The following is a 21,086-nucleotide window of genomic DNA, read 5'->3' as shown; positions in this document are numbered from 1 at the left end:
CTGAAGAGTGAGCAGGTTAGAGATAAAGACCGCGGAGTAGACCCGCGTCTCCATCTCCTTGGTCGAGGTGAGTTTCACAGTTCGTGCTTCCCAGCTGTACTCTCCTTCGTCCTCCGGCTGGAGGTCCTGGCTGTGGGGGCCGCAGAGTCCGACATGAAAACTCACACCTGAGACGACAGGCGGCGGGGAGAGTCCCATCACTACCGGGGGAACTAGAGGGGTCTAATCCAACAATGAGCTCGTTTCAGCCAGATAACGTTTTGTGCCGATTAGAAGTCTGTCCCACTCTTGTGTTCAGAAAGGCAAAAGGAAGAAACAAAAAAAAAAAAAACAGCAAACAAAAACAACGCAGAGATTAAAACAATAACTGACATTTCCATGCAGGGGTTTTCACACCACAGCGAAGAACCCGCACTCACCAACACCTCATCCCGGCCGAGTTACCGTGGGTTTGAAAGAGAATTAGAACCAGCGGAGAAAGGTTTATTTTGTTTGCAGAGGGAAATGTTTTTGGATTCGTCTGTCTGCCGTGGTCAGAGCAAGAGGGAGAGGCGCTGAAGCTGAGCGGGGCTATTTGTTGGTTGTGAGAGCACTACAGCACAGAAATAAACAGGAGCTCGGTAATGAAGCGATGGGGATGACGAGGTGAGAGCACAGCTGACATGGGAGAGGAAGGGGGTTATAGAGAGGGGGGAGATGGGGGAGTTGGCTGCTCTTTCAGGAATAGATGGTGATGACCTCGCGGCCACCCCCGCGAACCAGAAGGACCCGGTTTAGACCTTCGGTGAGCACCTCCAGGAACTCCATGTCTGTTGGGGGAGAGTTAAAGAAACAACTAGAAGAAAATGAGCTTTTTCACAGCTGAGTTTATGGAGTACAGTTTGGTGCTGTGGCCTGTCAGTGTATCACGTCCAAATCTTTTTGCAGATTGTGTTTTAAACAGGGGGGGGGGGGGGGGGGGGGGGACCACTGCATTTCGTCTTCATATAGCAGATCTGAGCTTAAGGGACCCTAAAACAGTTAAAAGGACACAACATGCATTCTTGATTCAGAGATTTAGGAGGCAGTTTTGTCACGGACTAAAGCACACTGACATCAAATAAAGGTTGACCGCTAGATTTAGTGCATTTAAACCGTCTCTTAGTCCTGCTTATTTTTTTTCATATGGAACAAAGATATCGGTAAAAACAAAAATACATTTTCACACTGCAAAAAGGGAACTAAAAGTAAGTCAAATTGTCTTCAAATGAATGAATTTGTCCTTGATTTGAGCAGCAAGTTTAAATGATTATTGCATTTAAAATAGGAACAACTCCTCTCCATCACCTTATTTCAAGAGCAGTATATCTAATTATCAAATACTTATTCCACTGGCAGATTATCTCATTTACCTGCTCAAATCAAGGACTAATACACTAATTTAAAGACCATTTTACTTACTTTTAGTTCCCTTTTTGCAGTGGCAAAAGATGATTTCATTTCTCATGAAAGAAAGCCGGACAAATCAACCAGGCGCTATGTGGAAAAGTAATTGCTCCCTTTGTTGCTTCATCAATTGACAGTGATTATCCAGAGCAGCAGAGTTCAACTTGAAAAGTCCCACGCAGGCCTGGATACTGCCAGAGCAGGAAAATCAAGACATGATTTAAATGAAAGCTGGTTGACAACATGAAGGGACTAAAATATCTTAAAACCAAAAACAAAACCTAAAGCCCTGCAGCCTTCGCTTGCCTTAGTTAAGGCGGTCAGTGTTTAGAATTCAACAACAGTGAGACTGGGCAAAAGATGGCATCAATGGGACGGTTCCAAGGCCATCCGAATCACCACTGCTGACCAAGGAACCACAAATATTTATCTAGTGTAAGACTAAACCAGCATTGCTGAAAAAGAGCATCTGGTTAGTTTGCTGGTTTGGTGCTTCAGGACCTGAACGTCCTAAATTCTGCTCTCGACCAGAAAATCCTGAGGGAGAAAGTTTTTAATCTCAAGTGCACTTTGGCAAGCCCATTTCTGAATACCTGGAAAAATCCAAAGTAAATGTTCTGGAGCAGGTTCAGCCAAAGTGTAGGCATAAATACGACTGAGATGCTGTGTTGTGACCATAATCAGGTAATTTATGGTTAAAAACGCTGCGATGGGACTGAGTGAAACAATTCTGCAAGGAAGAGTGGGTAAAAAAATCCTCCACAGCAATGTTAAAAAGACTCATTGCAAGTTATTGCAAACATTTGACGGCAGCTGTTGCTGCCAAAGGTGAATCAACCGGATTTTAGGCTGAGTACAATTACTTTTTCACACAGGGACAACCTATAAAACTCTTGGTTTGAATTTCTTTTTTCTGTTGAATTTATGAAATCATCACTTGAAAATTTCACAGTGATAAACAGCAAACATGGCCGTAATCACTTTTGCAGTAGCAAATAGCACAAGCCACATTTTTTTCCTCTTTCTCAGTTTATATAAGGATGGATTTGTGTAATTTTGTGACATTTTCTTGAATTATGTTCCCCCCGGTGAATAAATATATATTTCCTCTTCCTTTTTCCGGTTAGTCCGTTGCTGTTCTGTAGGACCCAGTGTGATATTTACACCTGTGCCTGAGACTCTGAAGTTTTCCCTGCTTCCGTTCGGTCGTCATGCGACTAAAAAAGTAAGTCTTTTTTAAAGGCTTTCAACATGAAATGCTTTAAAGTAAACAACTGTTCTCCTTCCTTCTGACAGGTTATTTCCTCTCTGAAGAGAACTTTTGAAAAACTCCCAGCATGTCTGTTAATGTCACACCCCTGACCATTTCTTCAGCAACTGTTTCCCAGATGGCTAGGCCTTGGAGGAGTCTTGCTGGTTTAATATATTTCCCATTTCAATTAGTGGGACCACAGAGCTTCTGACTTCCACAAAGCAATAGAAGTTGAGTAATAGCTTTTGCCTCCTGATCATTACATTATGACCAAAGAGATCAGGTTGTAGTTTTTATCCTATCACGCGAGGATAAAAACTACGAGTTCAAAAAGCTACAGCTAAGGGTCTGAATACTTTAGGTAATAAGCTATTTCTGTTACTTGCTGTTATTTAATAGTTTTTTAAAATAACCTATATAAATATATATTTTCAGATGAGGACATTTTTGCTGGTAACTATGTGTAACAGGGTTTAATATAAATTCATCCTTTCTTGCAGCAGCAAAATCTACAATAAAAAAAACTTTATTTGGAGTTTATATATTCAGAACGGGAAAGTCTCGTTAAGAAAAAAAAAGTTTTAACGAAGGTACTAGTGGCACGATTGCTGGTTTATCCCTTCGAATAAATGTAGCTGAGGCATTATTTACACTTTGCTTCACTCGTTTAATCGACATTTCTGGGACCTTTCGATTAGTAAACCTTGACTTCCTGTTCAAGGTCGGAGCAAAGAGTGTGATTTGAAAAATCTATCTAAAAACAGTAATTTCTCAGCATAGATATTTTATTCAACAGAAAAATGTTACTGAAATTAAACATATATTTTTTTCCCTAAAATATTTGCTGTGACTTTATGCTACTCCTATGAAAGATGAGCACAAGTTCAGTAATTTTCCACATCTTCACGTGGGATGCACCAGATTCGCCTGTGCCTGTAACTGCAGAGCCGAGACCGTAAGAGTGTTTTCTGTGTTATGGTTGGAATTAACTGATTACTGGTATAAAACTAATGTAACTTAAAAAAAAGGTTGATCTTTTGGAGTCTGAAAAGATTGAGATGGGACACTGGCGTCACAGCTGATTACCGGTGTTTTGAAAAGACACATCAGAGCAAACTTTTTGCCACAGGGCCCAAACTTGAAAATAATTGCAATGCCAAACTTTTTATTTATTTTTTATTAAAAAGCTAAAGCTATGTTTTGTAAAATAACTTTTACCTGCTGAACAATAAAAAAAAACACACAATATTGTAGAAAACTATAGAAGTCTGACTCCTGTGGAAAAGGGACCTGTAAATCATTGTAGGTCCAAAACATAAAATCTCACACTGGTTTGTCAGAGACCCAAGTGTTGATTGTTTTTCTATTAGCTTTGTCTCGATTTTTCAGGTGTGTTCTCAGCTACAAGAATAGAGATGGGTCGCTCTTTCTTTCGCTTTATTTAACCGAGCTTACTGAATGGTTGCACCAAAATTTGCTTTCAAGTAAAATCCACTTGATTTTTGAGGTCCTGTTTAAGATCAGATTGAATCCAAAACAAAAAATACAAAATAAAAATGTGTACCTTCCACTTTCAGAAGACTTTAATTCGTTTGTATCATTTTTGAAAGGCATTAGTTAAAATTTCACTGTAAGATAATTATTTTTTTTATATTTATCTCCACAAACCCCCTGAGCTGACAAACCAAATTAGTCCCATTTTTGTCTTGTGGTCAAGAGCCACAAAAACTCACTCCGAGGGACAGAAATGGCCTTTGGACACCCCGGCATTAGAGTCTCCTATGGTGCTGCTCTGATAAAGGATACAGTTCTCATCACTTGTCCGGTTCTTGGGTGGCCCTGGCATGTTCAGGAGGACCAGCTTGGCCTCGGAGGACTTTTTGTGGATGACTTCATTCAGCCGGAGCGCTGTGTGCATACGCCGCACGTTAGACTGGTTCCTGAGGGAGAGACAAAACGAGAGAGAGGACTGATTTCTGCCGGTCAGAGCTCGGAGGTGTTAAAGCACCGTGCGATGCTCGGAGGTGATACGGACGACAGATGCACATTCACACTTTTATTTCTAGGACATCCTCATCTTATCATGGGCCTGACTTGATGGCAATGAGATGTGGATCGATGGAGGAAGGAGGTTCACAAGGACTTCCGTACTTACAGGTTCTCCCACTCTCTGCAGCATTACAAGAAGAGAAATAAATCTTTATCAATACAAGTGTCTTAGCTTTTACAAAAGTTGATCCCACCTAAAAACAAATTCAATGTCTTGTGTCCTAGGAGGCTGGTTCGGTAATGCTTTTTAGATAAAGCAACATGGAGTCTCTACCCCCCGCCCCCGCGACAGTCAATAGTTCGTTCAGCATTGCAAAGCACTCACGGCTTCATGTTGAAGATGTCTTTGATGTCCTCTTCTGTGGTCACTCCAAGAGGCTTCGCTGCCTTGCCGTCACACTTCTCCGTCCAGGTCCTCTGGATCTGCTCCCCGGGGCTCTGGGTCTCCTCGGCGGGGGTCAGCGGGGTGGCTGGGGTGGCGGGGCTGGCTGGGGTGGTGTTGTCGTGGATGAGCTGGACCTGAGCAGGGGGGGACACAGGGGAAGAGGCCGACTTTGACTATGAGACGAGAGGAAAAATAGAGGACGAATGTGGATTTACGTACATGTCAACATGAAAAATAGAAAGAGCCACGGTAGAAGTTGAAATGTGGGAATGTAGGTAAAGTTACAGAGAGCCACAGTGTTTGAGAAAGGAGAGGAAGGAGAGAAGGGATTAAAAAAGGGATTTCTACAGCTGCTTATTTGAACATACAGCTTATTCACAAAAGGAGGATAACGTTATCAGTTTAAAAGAAAATGGTAGAAATAGTGTTCCCACTGGACTGAAATTAAACAAAATGTTATTCTTGTTTGCTTCCTTAATCATGCTAATAGTATTTATACCAGTGGTGTCCAAACATTTTACCACACGGGTCAAAAATATCAAGTTAAAAGTGTTTGCATGGCAGAAAAGTACATGCTCAACAATAAACTACAGTGCAATGTTTTAGTAAAACACATTTTGCAGGACAAGGGATCTGTAAATCATTGTATATACAAAACTTAAAAATAGTTTTGTGGGTTTCCCTTATAAAAAATAAACAGATAGAGCCCTTTTGTTGCGGGGGTCGACTGACTTTTATTTTCCAACCTGTTCTCAGCAATAAGGAGCTGGTCATACCTTTATGAATGGGTTTAGTTTCACAATCCTCTCCAGGGTGCGGTTATCCCTGTTGCTTGTACACTTTATTCTACCACATCTTTTACTTCCCTCCACCTCTATTAATGTGCTTGGACACAGCCAGCCTCTTTAGCAACAAGCTTTTGTGTCTGTTCCTCCTTGTGCGAACTGTCAAGTCAGCAGTCTTCCCCGTGATTGTGTCACCTAGACTGAGAGACCATTTAAAGGTCTTTGCAGGTGTTTTAAGTTAATTAGCTGATTACAGTGGGGCACCAGATTCATTAGTTGTCTTTTTTATATATAAAAAAGACATATGTTTTTTTTTGCAGCTATAACGTTGCATTTTGCAGCTATAACGTATAGCAACTAATTTCTGTGTGACCCCTTTTAGTTCCTCATATTTCTGTAGAGACTTTTGGTCGTCAACTGCAACATCAGTACAATGTTACCTCAATTAATTTACATTTGCAGGTATTTGTTTAAACGATTTGCTGCCATTTCCTGTCTGTTGTAGATCATTTGCTGTGTTTGGGACCATTGTTCTGTCGATAAGTTTGGGCAAAGCTAAAGCTGTTGAATATATATATATATATATATATATATATATATATATATATATATATATATATATATATATATATATATATATATATATATATATATATAAATAATTACATGACCAGCACCTGTATAAAAATTTTAAACAAAAGATTGTGAACCTTCATTAATATGTAGAGGGGGAAATAAAAACCGCCTTGTACAGTTATTTGCAGTGGGGAGAGCGGGATTAACTTTTGGGCTCCATTTCTTTGGCTTCACAGCTGCTTCACGCCGTCTCGGTTGCTAGGCAACAGGATTAACACTGAGGTAAGGGCAGGGACCGCTGGTGGAGGCTAGACCGTCCCAATTTACAAGCTGATCTCTTCCTAGCTTCTCTTTTTCGCGGTGGACGAAGGAGTAGACCGGGTCCTTCAAAGGATGCTGCCCCCCCCCCCCACCCCCCTCTCTCTCTCAGATTCTACCTCCTCTTCAGGCTTCTCCTCCTTGCTGGTGGCTGGCGGCTCCTCGGTCACACTCAGCTGGGTGGTCACAGCGGCCGGGTTCTTACGCCGGATAGATCCGCGGGATGAATCGGTGATACTCTGGATCTGTTAGGACACAAATAAAAAGAGAAAAAAAGGTGGTGTGATAAATACAGATGATCTTTTGCTCTGTTTCTATTATGAAAGTTTCAAGGTGCATTACACAGCAGTGTTTCATTACTTTTTTTTTTTTTTGCACTTTGCAGCAGTAACTTATAGCAACTCATTTCTGTGTGACCCCTTTTAGTCCGTCATATTTCTGTAAAGACCTTTTGGTCAACAATTGCAACATCACTACAATGTTCAATTCATTTAGATTTGGAGGTATTTGTTTAAATGATTTCTTGCCATTCCCTGTCAGTTGTAGATTAATTGCTGTGTTTGGGATCATTGTCCTGTCGATAACAAAGTTTGGGCAAAGCTGAATCTGTTGGACAGCCTCCATTGTTTGGCATACATAGCAGTTCATAGTCAAAGACTGCAAGGTGCCCAGGTAGCATGAGCTCAGAAGAAACTGAAATCGTCGCCCCTCCTTACTAGCCCAGCTGGTATGAGGTTGGTCTTCTCATTTTACAAAACATCCCTACACTGTTCTCATTTATCAAAAGAGCATTGCTCCTGATAGTTAATTTAGAAATAACTTTGTAAACCTAAGCCAAGCTGCTACAGTGCCTTAAAAAAATATTCAAACCTCCTTAAATAATTCACACCTTGTCCCATCATAAACATAAACTTACTGCTGTTTATTGGGATTTTATGTGAAATACCAACACTTAATTGTGACATGAAAGGAAATTGATAGATTTTTTAGCCAACAAAGTGTGGCATATATTTATATTTAGCTTCCCATAGCCACCGCTTTGTACAACCGTATTTTACTGCTTTATGACTGCAAGTCTTCTGGGTTGTGTCTCCACCGGCTTTTGACATCTAGAGACTAAAACTCCATTGGATGGAGAGCCCCGGTGAATATTAATTTCCAAGTTTTGCTACAGATTTTTAGTTGGATTCAGGCTTAGACTTTAACTAGGTCATTGTTTCACATGATCTAAACCATTTAATTGCAGCTCTGTCTGTGTGTGTTAGGGTTGTTGTTCTGCTGGAACGTGAACCTCTGTCCATTTCTCAAGGCCTTTGCAAGACCCAACATGTTTTTTTTCCCCACACAATTGTGTCATATATATCTTACTATGAACTCTGACCAGCTGCACTGTCCGCACTGAAGAAACGTATCCCCCACAGCATGATGCTGCTGCCACCCTGTTTCATGATGGGGGTTGTGCGTTCAGGATGCTGGGGAGTGTTTGATCTCAGCCACATTTGGCTTATTTAGGCCAAAAGGTTTTGCTGTGTGACCTACATGACTTGTGGCAAACTTTAAACAGAAAATCCTTTGGCTTTCTTTGAACAGCCGCTTTCTAGAGGCTGAAGACGGATTTGTAAAAGTGCACGACAGAAAATGATTGCGTCGACAAAATCTCCCACCTGAGCTGTGGATCTTTGCAGCTCCTCTAGTGTTATCATGGACCCCTTTGCTGCCTTTCTGATTAATCCTCTCCTGGCCCAGTTTAGGTGGACATCAGTGTCTTGGTAGATTTTTCTGTTATGCACTACTCTTTCCCTTTACAGTTGATGGATTGAACTTCTCCACAACTTTGTCCTGACCTTTCAGGTGTGTTTCTTTATCTTCCGGACACTGCGACTCCAGTTGGGTACTGGGTTTGTTTCCAAAATGTCATGGCGCTGCCACTTTAGCAATCGATGTCAGAAGTACTTACAGGAAGGCTAATAAAAAGCACCGCAAATCGCTCCTGAAATGTTTATTGTTTTCATTTTCCTGATCGCCTGATGGTAATTATTGTCGTTCATGACTTTAATTAAAAAATAATAAAGTTACAGATGGCCAACTACAATGTATTTATTTGTGAAGAAAATCATTTTTCAATTGCACCCTCCTTAATCTTAACTGAGAGTCAGAGATGGAGCTCTTGCGATGTTTTGCAGTTTTTCTGAGTATTACATAATTTGACCTTCGGCTGTGGTTGCTGGGACGTCTGCTTCTGGGAGAATTGGCAACTGTCTTAAATGTGCTACATGTTTTTCAAATGGTCGACTTCAGTTTCCTTTGAAATGGCCCTTCCCAGATTCATAGAAGTAACATTTTGTTTCCTTCATTACACTGTTACCACAAACCTTTCTGCTTCACTGCAAAAAGGGAACTAAAAGTAAGCAAAATTTCCTTAAAATTAGTATATTTGTACTGAATTTCTACCCTAAATAAGATAATTAGACATCCTGCACTTGAAATAAGATGATGGAGATGAATTGTTCTTATTTTAAGTGCAAAAATCTTATTCCATTGGCAAATAGCCTGATTTACCAGCTCAAATCAATGAAAAATACACTCATTTTAAGAGGATTTTATCTACTTTTAGTTCCCTTTTTGCAGTGAGAGTAGTCTCTGTTTTTCAGCGGTGGTCACACTTTCTGATCATCATTTAATCTGTTATATTTGACTGGCACCACCTGGCTGTTACTTTCTCTTTTAACAACATTTTGAAGCAACAAGGATGTACTCAGATTTTTCCAATACTTTATTGACAGTCTTGGAAACCTTGTTTTCCCTATGACTGTGTTTCAGCCACAATTTAGAGGCGTACCACTGAGACCTATTTTCCCACCTCTGTCAAAACATTGTCATGCTGTCAAACGCAACATCAGAGCATTTGCTGTTGTGGCTGTTGTCAACTCCCTGATAGAGAGGATAAATATGGTGACCCACTGCTCTGATTTAACACAAGATCCGCTTTTGTCCGGAGGGTGCTGTGTGTCATGTTAATTCAAATCAAGCCAAGCAAGGCCGAGTCGGCTTGTCAAGTCGTGTCAAGCTAATGTGTGCATCTCTGTGTGCTTCTAAAAACAAAACTTTGACATGAGCAAACTTCCTTACCTCCCTCTCGCGCTCAGTCTTTGTAAGGTTGATCTGTTTCAGCATCTGCGAGCGTTGTTCCATCACCAGTGTCTTCTCGTACGTGTAGGCTGAGATGTCGCTGTCATGCTAAGGGAAACAGGAATCTTATTTTACTAGAAAATTACGTAAACACACAGTTTTTTTTCTGTTCTTCGTACATTTTCTTGCTGAATTTTTGTCAACATGTTCACACAAATGCAGAAGTGAAGAGTCGTGGTCTACTAAAACGAAACCATTTACAAGAATTAGGTAAAATTGGATGGATACTGTGTCAATTTAAGTGAGTTTGGTAAACAATGCAAAAGCATTTTTTTTTTTTATGCTTCGGTTGGAGAATACACATTTTTCATGAAAATGCTAGTTGTGTTTTTGAAACTACTAGCCGAGCCTGAGGCATTGCCGCATTTTCTAATTTTTTCTGCAGCTAAGCGGCTCTAAACTACTGTTGAATGTTCTTGAATACACGTGGTTTGATTTAAACAACTGTTTGGTCCCAGCTTTGAGAAAACTCACCATTTCCACAACTTCGATCATAGCATCAATACGGAGGTGATAGAGGAAGGTAGTCAGGTCCTTTTTCATCTGGATGCTGTTGTCGTCCATCTGAGCCACGGTGAAGATGCGCATCTTGCACTTCCTCCAGACCTAACGATTTCACAAAACGTTAGTGTTGTTGTCTGCTTTTCAGAGCATCTCCCAACTCTTAATTTCTACACTCAACCAAATGTTTCAGCTGCATTTTAGTGGCTATACTTGCAGAATAGCCACCTTAAACATCTTTGTATTTTCTGTCATAACTTGGATTCTGCCAGCATTCTCACAAATCCCTTTTTTTTGTCTTTATTGTGGTTGTAAAGGCATAAATATTAAAGAGTACCTTATGTTGACGGAGAAGGAAGGGCAGCAGCATCAACATGCCTCCGTCATGCACGATCCACCATACGTCGATGTGACCCTCGCTGAAGCGTTCGCCATTGGATGGGAATGCTGAAATGTTCTTTGGTACGAGCAGAGCGAGGCGGGCAATGGTGGTTTCTCTGACCAGCTCTGCAAAAGAAACAGCAAATTAAAGGCAACGTCTAAAAAGGCTTCAGTTTACTCTTTGTTTTCATCAGTTTCCTGCGCTCAGTTGTACGTCTTTTATGCCTTTTTTTTTAGGTAGAAATGTGTTACTCCTCAGAAATGAGTGTGTTACGGTGCAAAATGTCCGTAACCCAGAAGAAAGGCAAGGACCTTGTGAAGATGCGCCCTGAAGCTGGCAAGAAACTTTCAATATTTAGAAAGGATAAAGAATTGTGCACTGAGGCATGTCCTATGGTTGGTATTCATTGAGAGCAACGTGGAACCAAAGTCAAATTCCTTGACCATAACTACATTTTGGGGGAAAAAGGGGGGAATCTTGCAAGCCTTGGAACACTATAATAAATGTGAAGTTTTGGGTGTTTTAATTGCAGGTGAGCAGGACTGCTGTATTCAATAATATAGATCTAAAATGATAAAATAAAACGATCAAGAAATAGCTTAATGACAAAAGAGAATTACAAAACTATATAAGCAACATCTTACGTCATCTCAAGCCATCAAGTAAGTAAGTTTATTATTTATATAGTACGTTTACAACAACCTCAGCGGACCAATGTGCTTCACAACAATCACATCACAGGTAGATAAAGGATAAAACAATAAATGAACTTAAGTTTGAAAAACATAAACAGTCCAAAAACATGACCTAGGTGAAATGTTCTCTAAATTGTCCTTAGGGTGTGCATGCCTGTGTGTTTTCCCTCTGTGTTGCCCTGTGAGGGACCGGTGACCTATCCGTTATGTTTCCCGTCTCTGGCCAGTTGAAAACTGAAGATAGACACCAGCCTCCCCACAGCCATGCATGGATGAGCAATTATAGACGATGGATGGATGGATGGATGGATGGATGGATGGATGGATGGATGGATGTGTGGATTCTTAAACAAGAATTTCCCCCTGACCAATGAGTCTTTAGTCTATTGCATTTTTATTTTATACTGTTTTATTGTTTTATCCTGTAGCACTTTGAGATCTTTTTAAGATAAATGCTTTAAAAATTTAAATAATAATAATAATTCTTATTATTAATGGGTGGATGGGTGGCTGGGATGGATGGATGAAGAGGTGCATGTAAGCAGTGCAACCTAAAAGTCTGATACAGTTCAGTCAGAGATGTCAAGAGTATTCACATCTTTTATTCAAGTAGAAGTATAGATACTAGGGTTTAAAAATACTTCTGTGGAAGTGGACAATTTAACTAAAACATTTTACTCAAGTAAAAGTATAAAAGTACCAACTATAAAACTACTTAAGATATTGAGTAGTTACTTTAATTAATATTACATAATTACTATAAGTGTATAGTATGATGTTAATATTGAAAAATATTGGGATTGCCTGTTTCATCCACATATATGTCTATTGAAAACAAACCATTTAATACAATCCAAATATATTAAAGGTTATAGGTGCAAAACTGAGCATCAACATGGGTTTGATGGAGCAGAAAATCTGATGCCTGGTTGCCTATAAGTATTGGTGCAAAAAGTCAAACTTCAGAGACATATTATCAATAACCTTTTACTTGTTATTATTGGAATGTAAATTAACACCAAAGCAAGAATTGATAAGGGCAACAGATGTAAGATAATACAAAAAAAAAAAAAAAGGAAAAGCTGGACATGAAAATGAGTGCCTTTCTGTCACTGGGAAACACAGAGACATGCAAGACAAACGACCACGCATGCACACACTCATACTTAAGGGCAATGTAAAGTAAACAAAAAACCCTAAATATCATGTTTTTGGACTGTGGGAGGAAGTTGGAGTACCCAGAGAGAACCCACTCATGCACGTGGAGAACATGCAAACTCCATGCAGAAAGACCCCAAACATCCATGCTACCAACTGCACCACTGTGTAGCTATTCAAGTTTCTTCAAAGAATTAACAACAAAATGAATATTCATAAATAATTAATAATTATCTAGCAACGTTTTTTTTTTCTGATTTAAAACACCATACTGCACTGCCAATAATTATTTTGTCCATTTGTTTTCAACATAATGAAAGATTTAGTAGAAATTGCATTCTTAATATAAAAGTTTTCTGAAATGAAAACAACTTTCAAATAAATTGAACAGAAGCATCTGTTAGCATATTCCCACAGTTTACAGAAACATAATCCAGGATTTACTGTTTTGGCTATTTTGGGAATTATTATATGTTTTTCCTCCTGCTTTAGAACGTACCAACAAAGTTCCTCCAGGTCTGGTGCTCGTCTCCGTGCTTCCAGTTGCGTGGCCAGGAGACCAGCACAGCATTGTGCTTTAGGCCTCCCAGCCCGCTGGCCTGCAGCAGATGGGATGTAGCATCCCGGAGGTTTGAAGAGACAGTCACCTGACAGAAGCCCTTCACCTTTTCAGTCTCCATTAACTTGCGCAGTGCCTGCAAAGTAAGACAAGAAAAAAAGTATGAAAAACGTGTTTATCTATGTGCTTATATAATCTGTTTAGATCATCATATTTGCATGCTTTGATAGAATTGATTTTGTGAAGTGCCTTGAGATGGCGTGTTGTGAACTGCTGCTATATCAATAAAAGTAATTGAATTTAATTAATTTTCATGTACAATACAGATTTACAGTATAACACAAAAACAAAAAGCTTTCTAATAAATTAATATAGTATTTTCTAAATGGGTGAAGAGGATTCAGTATATTTTAAATGTCTTTTGAACCGTGTTGTGGTAAGTTTTATCTCATTGGGTCTCCTGGTTTCTTTGAAATATTGCTGTGGATGTGGACTTGAATGTTGTCTGCGCTGCTCAGAATACACATGTTGATAAGAGGTGGCAGACTGTCGTTAGAAGGTGAAATTCCCCCTGCCTGATCTGCACGCTGAGCCTGCTCGTGGTTCGCCAGGTAGGTGCCCTCCAGAGCTGTCCCGACGATGGTGAGGCCTTTGCCCGCCTTCAGCTGGTTGGTGAGGGACAGCAGACGAGGCTGCTCCACATTCTGCTCTGCATCCGTGCTGACCAGAACCAGCAGCTGGGGCCTGACGGGAGAGGAGGACGTGAAATTTAGGGGAGACATAAAGCAGGTGAATGAGGGGGAAAATAAGAGCAGGACAACACACTTCTTGGAGAAAGACTAAATGAATTATTCACATGTTGATACAGATGCACAAACACTTCTCGCAGTTTGGCAGCTTTGACTCGGGAACGACTGAACACGCACAGACATGATGTTAATTTCTATGTTAATTAGAAACATGATAAAACAACATGGCCTGGGCATGTCCGTGAGTGTCATACCTCCAGTTCTTGGTGTGTGGCGGGCCTTCCTCTAGGCGCATGAGAGCGTACCGCGCAGCGCTCAGAGACAGACCTCGTATCCCATCACCCCATTCTTTCTCGGCGCTGTGACACGACCAATATACGTCAGTCAGAAAATGAACAGTTTTGTTGCTTCACATTCCAATACAGACGTCAAAAAAGGCAAAGGGTGCTGAGGTGCTGCCTCTGTTAGAAATACAATTTTATGTTCATCACAAGATACAGGGCCTTGCAAATCTATTCTTATGCCTGGAGCTCTTTCATGTTACAATCTTTAATTTTGACATAGTACACAATGTAGTTTTGAAGTAGAAGGAAAATGACACAGTAAATCAAGTTGTTCTCTGATTGCTTCAGAGGTTTGTTGGAGGCCATTAGACAACAGACAACCTTGTAAAGACTAAGGAGACAGACCAAGGAGGTCCTTGGTAACTCTGGATGTATAATAATCTGCCATCAGGAGAGCTTTTAGTTACACATGCCACAAATCTGGCCTTCATGGAAGAGTGGGAACAAGAAATCCATTGTTGAAAGATCAAATTTAAAGTTGGAAAGAAGCCATGAAGAGACACAGCAATTATGTGGAAGAAGGTGCTCCACTCAGATGAGAACAAAATTAAACGGTTTGGCATACATGGAAAACACTACAGTTGGTTTGACGACAAAAAAAAGTCACACTTCACATCACCCTGAACCCAACTTTCACTTTGTCAAATATGAGAGTGGAAGCATCATGCTGTAGGGAAGACAGTCTCCCCCCGTGTTTTGGAATCTGATAGCAGACCGCTTTGGACCAGCAGATTGAGAGAACATGGAGTTTATTGTAAGGACAAGACCATATTCACCCCTCCAGATTCAATCCTACATCAGAGAACTAAAAATATGTCTGGTCACAGTAAGGGTCATAACTGTTTGGTCTTGTTGTTGCTCAGACTGCTATAACCTAGAATGAGTCATGTGACTCATTGAGCGATGGATCTGAGCCTATCAAGTTACATAGACGAGTTTTTGAGGAGGGCAGCCGGCACTGATCATCGATATGCATCAAGTGCTGCATATTGACCTGAATAATCATTTAATATTTCTCAAATTAAGCTAATTCTTGGGTCAAAACTTACACAGTGCAGCTAGAAGGAGGGTAAGAAGGGGTATAAAAAAATCTTTGACCCTAGATGTGTAAAGCTAATAGAGAAATACCCCTTAAAGACTTGCCGCTGTCATTGAAGCAAAAGATTATTTTACAAAGTGTTGAGTTAGCTGGACTGAATACTTCATTCTTTTCAGATTTTTAAATGTAAGGAAAAAAAACATGTATAATTTTTCTTCCACTTCCGGATTAAGCACTACTTTTAGTTCAGATTGAAATGTTTTAGTCATAGTTCTTTCTTTTGAACCTTTAAATAGTCTGTTAATTTGTCAACTAATAATACAAACTAATAATACTAACAATACAAAATGCAAAATAATATTCCCTACTCTGTACCTTCTTGTATGAGCCGATGTGACGAGTGAATTTCTCCATTGTGAGATCAATAAAGACTATCTTATCTTATCTTATCTTATCTTATATAATGTTCTTTGTCTTTAGCATCCCGATTCCACAGTGCACCATGGTGGCAGCAACGTTTTATTAACTTACAAGAAGTTTTTCTTGAAGGAATGCTTACATCAACATTAATGCAAAAAAATGCAAAATCTTGAATTCAAAAAAGACAGAAAAAGATTGAAACTAAAACAAGAAACACATTTTTCAGTAAAAACCAAATCGAACACTTCTAAACTTGATGTGTAATCAAAATGTTCCCACTTTTTTTGTGCACTCACCCTGCAAACTCAATGTACTTGTAGATAGAACCAGCGATCCCCATGGCCACAATGGCGTAGTACCAGGAGCAGATGAACATTAGAGTGAGACACAAGCTCATCCCAAGAAAGGACAGAGTCCTAGAAAGAAGGATCAAGTATTAAGCACACATAAAGGAATGGAGGTTTGGAGAGATGGAGGACACACAATCTGACATGGTGTTTTGTTCCTAGAGAACTGACCAGTGGTAGAACTTGAAGCGGGGCCTCCAGTTTGGAGTCCTTAGGAGCGTCTGGAGGGCACAGGCCAGATTCACAAACATATAGCACATCAGGAAAAACCTGCAGGACACAAGGCAACTCAATTCACAACATAACTCTTCTTCTGTGAACTGACATAGTGGGATCCATTAAATGTAGCTGAATGACTTTGTTTTCAAAGTTTTGGAGACAATAATTTAGAGCCCATAAAATCTGGCATTTCTATTTAGAGGGATTGACTGTTCTGAACTCTCCTACTGTCGTTTTTTTGAAAATAGAAATTAATTTGATTTTCCGTTCTTACATAGAGAGGATGGGAGCCACAGCGTCCAGGGAGGCAATAAGGATGCCACTCTCACAGATACAAGCTGTCAGCAGGAGGGACCATGTTGGTTCTCCATTGGCCTTTCCATGTCCAAAGATCTGCACAAACAGAAAACCCATTACCACAGCTTTTACACAGGTTTGCCTGTGCAAGGTACCGTCTGCTCCTCTTCCAGTAGGTTAGCCACAACATTCCAATTGTGACAAGAACAGAAACTGACCCGAAGGGCAGGCACAATGCCATCCTTGGCGATGGCCTGCAGAAGACGAGGAGCTCCCGTCAGGCTCTGGAGCCCTGCCCCGCAAGTGGAAAAGAAAGAGCCAATCACGATCACCCATGGTGACGGCCAAGCCAGCGTGCCAATGACCAGGTTCCCATGCACGCCTTCTCCGAACCTACAACAGATCAACATTACTTTAAGCTATCAAACAATCTCCTTTCTGTGGTTTGTTTAAGTGAACAGGCAGAGCAGAGTTCAGATAATAAACCAAGCTGTATTTTAATCACTAAGGATGGACTTACTTGTCCCTGAGGACCACCCCCTCAATGCAGGCACCAAACAGAAACACACTGGACATGTCTGGGAAGTCATGCATCAGGAAAGTAAGGCTACAGCACAGAGACAGTTGGCATGTTTTCCAGATAATGGGTTTAACATTCACTCAATTCTTCAAAGGCATTTAATTTTCTGATATGGAGGGTAAATATATTTACAAGGAAAATGCAATAATCAATATTGTTTAGTGGAGTATATAAGAGATCAGTGACATTGCAGCAAATATCCCTTGGGTTTATTAACTTGGACTTGCATAGGCAGCCGGATAATGTGATTAGAAGTCCTAATCAAATTTGTGTAGACTACAAGTTGATTATTTAGAGAAACACTGGAGGTTATCCAATGTAGCTGCTGCATTCTGCCTGTAAAGAAGCAAATTGATGAAAAACTGCACAGCAAGTTGGTATTTTTTATCATGATGACCTTACTTCTAGTGTAGATAAAAATATGCAAAGTAAAGAAGTGGCACTAAACTGATTTGGAAGAAAACTTTATAGATGAGGCCAAATGTCAACAACACAAATTGATGCACGAGAACATTTGACTAGGTGTCAAAATGAGACTGGTATCATCACAGTGATGACCTTTCTAAATTTAAAACATTGACCTTTAATTATGAGGCTTCCCACCGGCCACAATCATTTTTTTTTCTTCTTCTTTTTTTCACCGCAGCTGAGAAAAACGCCTAACATCATGGTAGCTCAAAATCCTGTCAGTTACAAAGTATCAGCCTGACATAGATCGACTAAGCCTAAATTTAGTTAATTATTTAACGTGTTTAGATGAGTGTGCTCAGGGTTTTATTTATTTATTTATTTCCATTTTTTTAGCTGAGTCATATGAGGATACAGACAGTGGAGGTGGTTGTGATGGCTGCAATGGTCCCAATGGGGATCGACTTCTGGGCGTCGCGCAGATCTCCGGAGCGGTTGGATCCGGCCATGATTCCTGTGGAGAAAGTTGGATCAAACGGTATGAGTATTAAAAATTTTAATGCATAGAAAATTGCATTTGTTTAATATTTAATAAGGACCATACAGGTAATAGTTTATTCAACCAATAAAAAAAAAAAACAATAAGTTGAGGAAGCAATGGTCACCTGTCACTGATGGGAAGTAGATGCCAACCAGCAGCGTGAAGAAGCTGGTGATGTCGGCCAACACGTAGCGGTTAGCGTTGGTCACAGGTTCATCGTGGTCCTGCACCGACTCCAGGACAGATTTGTCAACCAGATCCCCCTTCTCATAGTAGGTCCCAAACAGGTTATCTGTACCAATGATAAAGATGTGTTGAGAAGAGTAATGCTAGACCAGGTGAGAAGCAGCTAAAAAGGCAATGTGTTAAATCCCATCAATTTAAAAAATATATTCATTTACTCTGATCCTTGGCTATTCAGAGAACATGACACTATTTAATTTTTTTGTTGAGCTACAATATCAAACATTTTAAGTGTTTTTGTTTTAATCATGACATTTTAGCAATCCTCGAATCAACTTGATGTTTTTCTGTTTTTACTCGAAAGTCAGATTTTCAGAGTCCTCAGCTGGAAGTATAAGAAGAACGCCCCTGAAGTCAGAGTCCTGACTGAGAAAACTGCAGGCTGCCTAGCAGCCCTGAATTAACCACCATGCAGGCCTTCTTCAACCCTTTTATATGAACTCAGTCTTCAAAGAGGGAGCCAGTCAATTTGAGATGTTTTAATCTGTGTCAATAAGGGATCCATACTGAGATTTTCTTTGAACAGCCAAATATGAACAGTTACAAGAGGGAAGAATCATGCTTAATGCAGGTTTTTGTTGCTAAACGTCAGAGACAAATAAGGTTAGCTCTGAGCTTTCTAAAGCGGGTTTGGAGTTTTGAAAAAAAGATGTCTTTCTTCTGTTTGGTGTTTGTAGAACCAAACAGTGTGAAGCAAAAGCTGTGAGTGAAGTGAGTTGTGGATGGCAATAAATCACTTCCATCCTCAAAGAATAAAACTGCCTGGCTTGATCCACAACCATGTGACCTTGTGAGAAAATGACAGAACTTACAGAAAACACAGCTATTTTATCACATCGATTCTTAAAAGATATAAACATTCGTTGCAATTAGAAAAAAAGAAATAATTTCTTTTTGATTTTTAACCTCACCAAACCAGATGTTTCTCTGTTTCACTAAAGGCTTTTTTTCTTTTTAAAAAAAAAAAAAAAATAAAGCCCAAAAATTTCCCTTTCCTTTCTTTAAAGTCATATTGCATAAAAGCTTTTATCTTCAGAAAATTAATGCTTAAGGCTTTATCAAGTTACCAAACAACATACAAAGAAAATTAACCCAACCTGTGCGCTCACTGTGTGAAAATAATACTAGCTGATCCAAAACAGTTGGACCAACCTGCCAGGACTCCGCTGGTGATCCCAGGAATGCCCTGGATCTGAGTCACATTGTTGGCCGCAAAGTATTTGTCGCAGGTAGCGTTGAGGAAAGGTGAGTCACAGAAAATGTTCCACAGCTGGGTGGTGACCGTTCCATTAGCGGTCTCAAGGGTTTTGGCACAAACGTCAAAGTTCTTCCACACCAAAGTCCGATTTCCCAATATGCAAACTCTGGAGAAAAGGCAAGAGCAACATGTTGACTTCTTGAATCTGAATACACCATAAATTCACATTATTTCAGTAAATGTAAAGCTTTGGCTTTAAAAGGCAGCTGTTCTCTGTGGATCTAGTAAATTCTGCAGGTTAAGTAAGTCTGCATATCAGGGTAAAAAACAAACAACTGCTGGCCCAGAATTATCTTATTGTGTTTGTTTCAATGTAAAACACAATATAAAGGAACAAATAAACCAAATGAATGCTACAATTATACCATAATAATGCTTTTAAACATAAGTATTACCATTCTTTTGGTTTTGCATCAAAGATGCTAGACTTTCCTGTAATCTTTTAAAACTATTTTGATCAATTCTACCATATTAAAGAAATACTGTGCTTTATTAACAGCTGAACACAAACACAAAATTTGTTTAAATTTTTTTTCTCTTGACAAACCAATAAAGTATTAAATTTATACCTGTTTGACACACTTGGAAACACATTTTAGTAGAGATGCACCAATCAGTCTGCCAGAGATTGAATCAGTGAATATTGCCTTGATCGGATCTGATCAGTGAAGATTAGCAGCTCATTTGCTCAAGAAATACTGTCGTTTTTCCTATTTCACATATGAATCAAAACTAAAGACTCCCATCATTGTGGTCCATAAAAGCATTGACTTACAGCATATAATCCAATTCACTTTTTTGTGAAAAGAAATCAGATTAGAAGGTTAGAGACATGTGTTCAATAATAAATTAAACTACTCTTATAATTTCTTCCTTTTCTATTAGGAAAAAGTAGAAATCAGAAAAGCAGAAATGGACATTGGCGAGGAAAATCCTGAAAGGTGCATTTCTATGTCATACAAGCATGCAGCAAAAACCTAAAAACCTGGCATACACTGTGTAATTAACTGCAATATTATGCATCTCTCAGGTTTTCTGAGAGCTTTTTTTTTTTTTTAGAATTTATCCTTTCAAGAACAGATGACTTGCAGATGCTATTATTTTTCTGCAGGTATTTTTTTTATTAGAGTTAGCTGGACAAAATAATGGAAAATCAGCCAAAGTCCAAAAAACCCCGCCAAAAGCTACTTATCAGGAGCAATTTAAAAGTTTACAAGCAAATCCTGCTCCTTAGAAGCAAACTATCAGATATTCATTGACTGTTAAATATGTATGCATAATGCTGTATGATCTATTGTCCATAAGCAAAGATAGAAACATACAAAACACAGTGTTCTATAATAGTAACCTATTTAATACAACACCAA

General features: G+C 39.6%; 1 protein-coding gene across 3 annotated transcripts in view; it reads right to left on the bottom strand.

Annotated features, from left to right (window-relative positions):
* Window positions 1-499: 499 nt before the first annotated feature.
* The window catches only part of slc12a5a (solute carrier family 12 member 5a), a gene marked incomplete at its 3' end in the record, with an annotated part of 215,384 nt that continues 194,797 nt past the window's right edge, over window positions 500-21,086 (bottom strand). For 2 of the 3 annotated variants that reach the window (XM_021317851.2, XM_012865116.3), the window contains 19 exon segments: window positions 500-809; window positions 4,484-4,617; window positions 4,833-4,847; window positions 5,052-5,284; window positions 6,910-7,035; window positions 9,920-10,027; window positions 10,454-10,585; window positions 10,818-10,987; window positions 13,215-13,410; window positions 13,850-14,018; window positions 14,278-14,382; window positions 16,123-16,242; window positions 16,345-16,443; window positions 16,667-16,785; window positions 16,908-17,082; window positions 17,210-17,267; window positions 18,093-18,191; window positions 18,343-18,510; window positions 19,614-19,825. In XM_021317851.2, coding sequence (XP_021173526.2) covers window positions 718-809; window positions 4,484-4,617; window positions 4,833-4,847; window positions 5,052-5,284; window positions 6,910-7,035; window positions 9,920-10,027; window positions 10,454-10,585; window positions 10,818-10,987; window positions 13,215-13,410; window positions 13,850-14,018; window positions 14,278-14,382; window positions 16,123-16,242; window positions 16,345-16,443; window positions 16,667-16,785; window positions 16,908-17,082; window positions 17,210-17,267; window positions 18,093-18,191; window positions 18,343-18,510; window positions 19,614-19,825 — 2,530 coding nt within the window. 3 annotated transcript variants of the gene reach the window in all.

The sequence above is a fragment of the Fundulus heteroclitus genome, chromosome 20 (assembly GCF_011125445.2).
Source record: "Fundulus heteroclitus isolate FHET01 chromosome 20, MU-UCD_Fhet_4.1, whole genome shotgun sequence".
Classification (NCBI taxonomy): domain Eukaryota; kingdom Metazoa; phylum Chordata; class Actinopteri; order Cyprinodontiformes; family Fundulidae; genus Fundulus; species Fundulus heteroclitus.
This window is presented reverse-complemented; position numbering and strand designations above follow the sequence as displayed.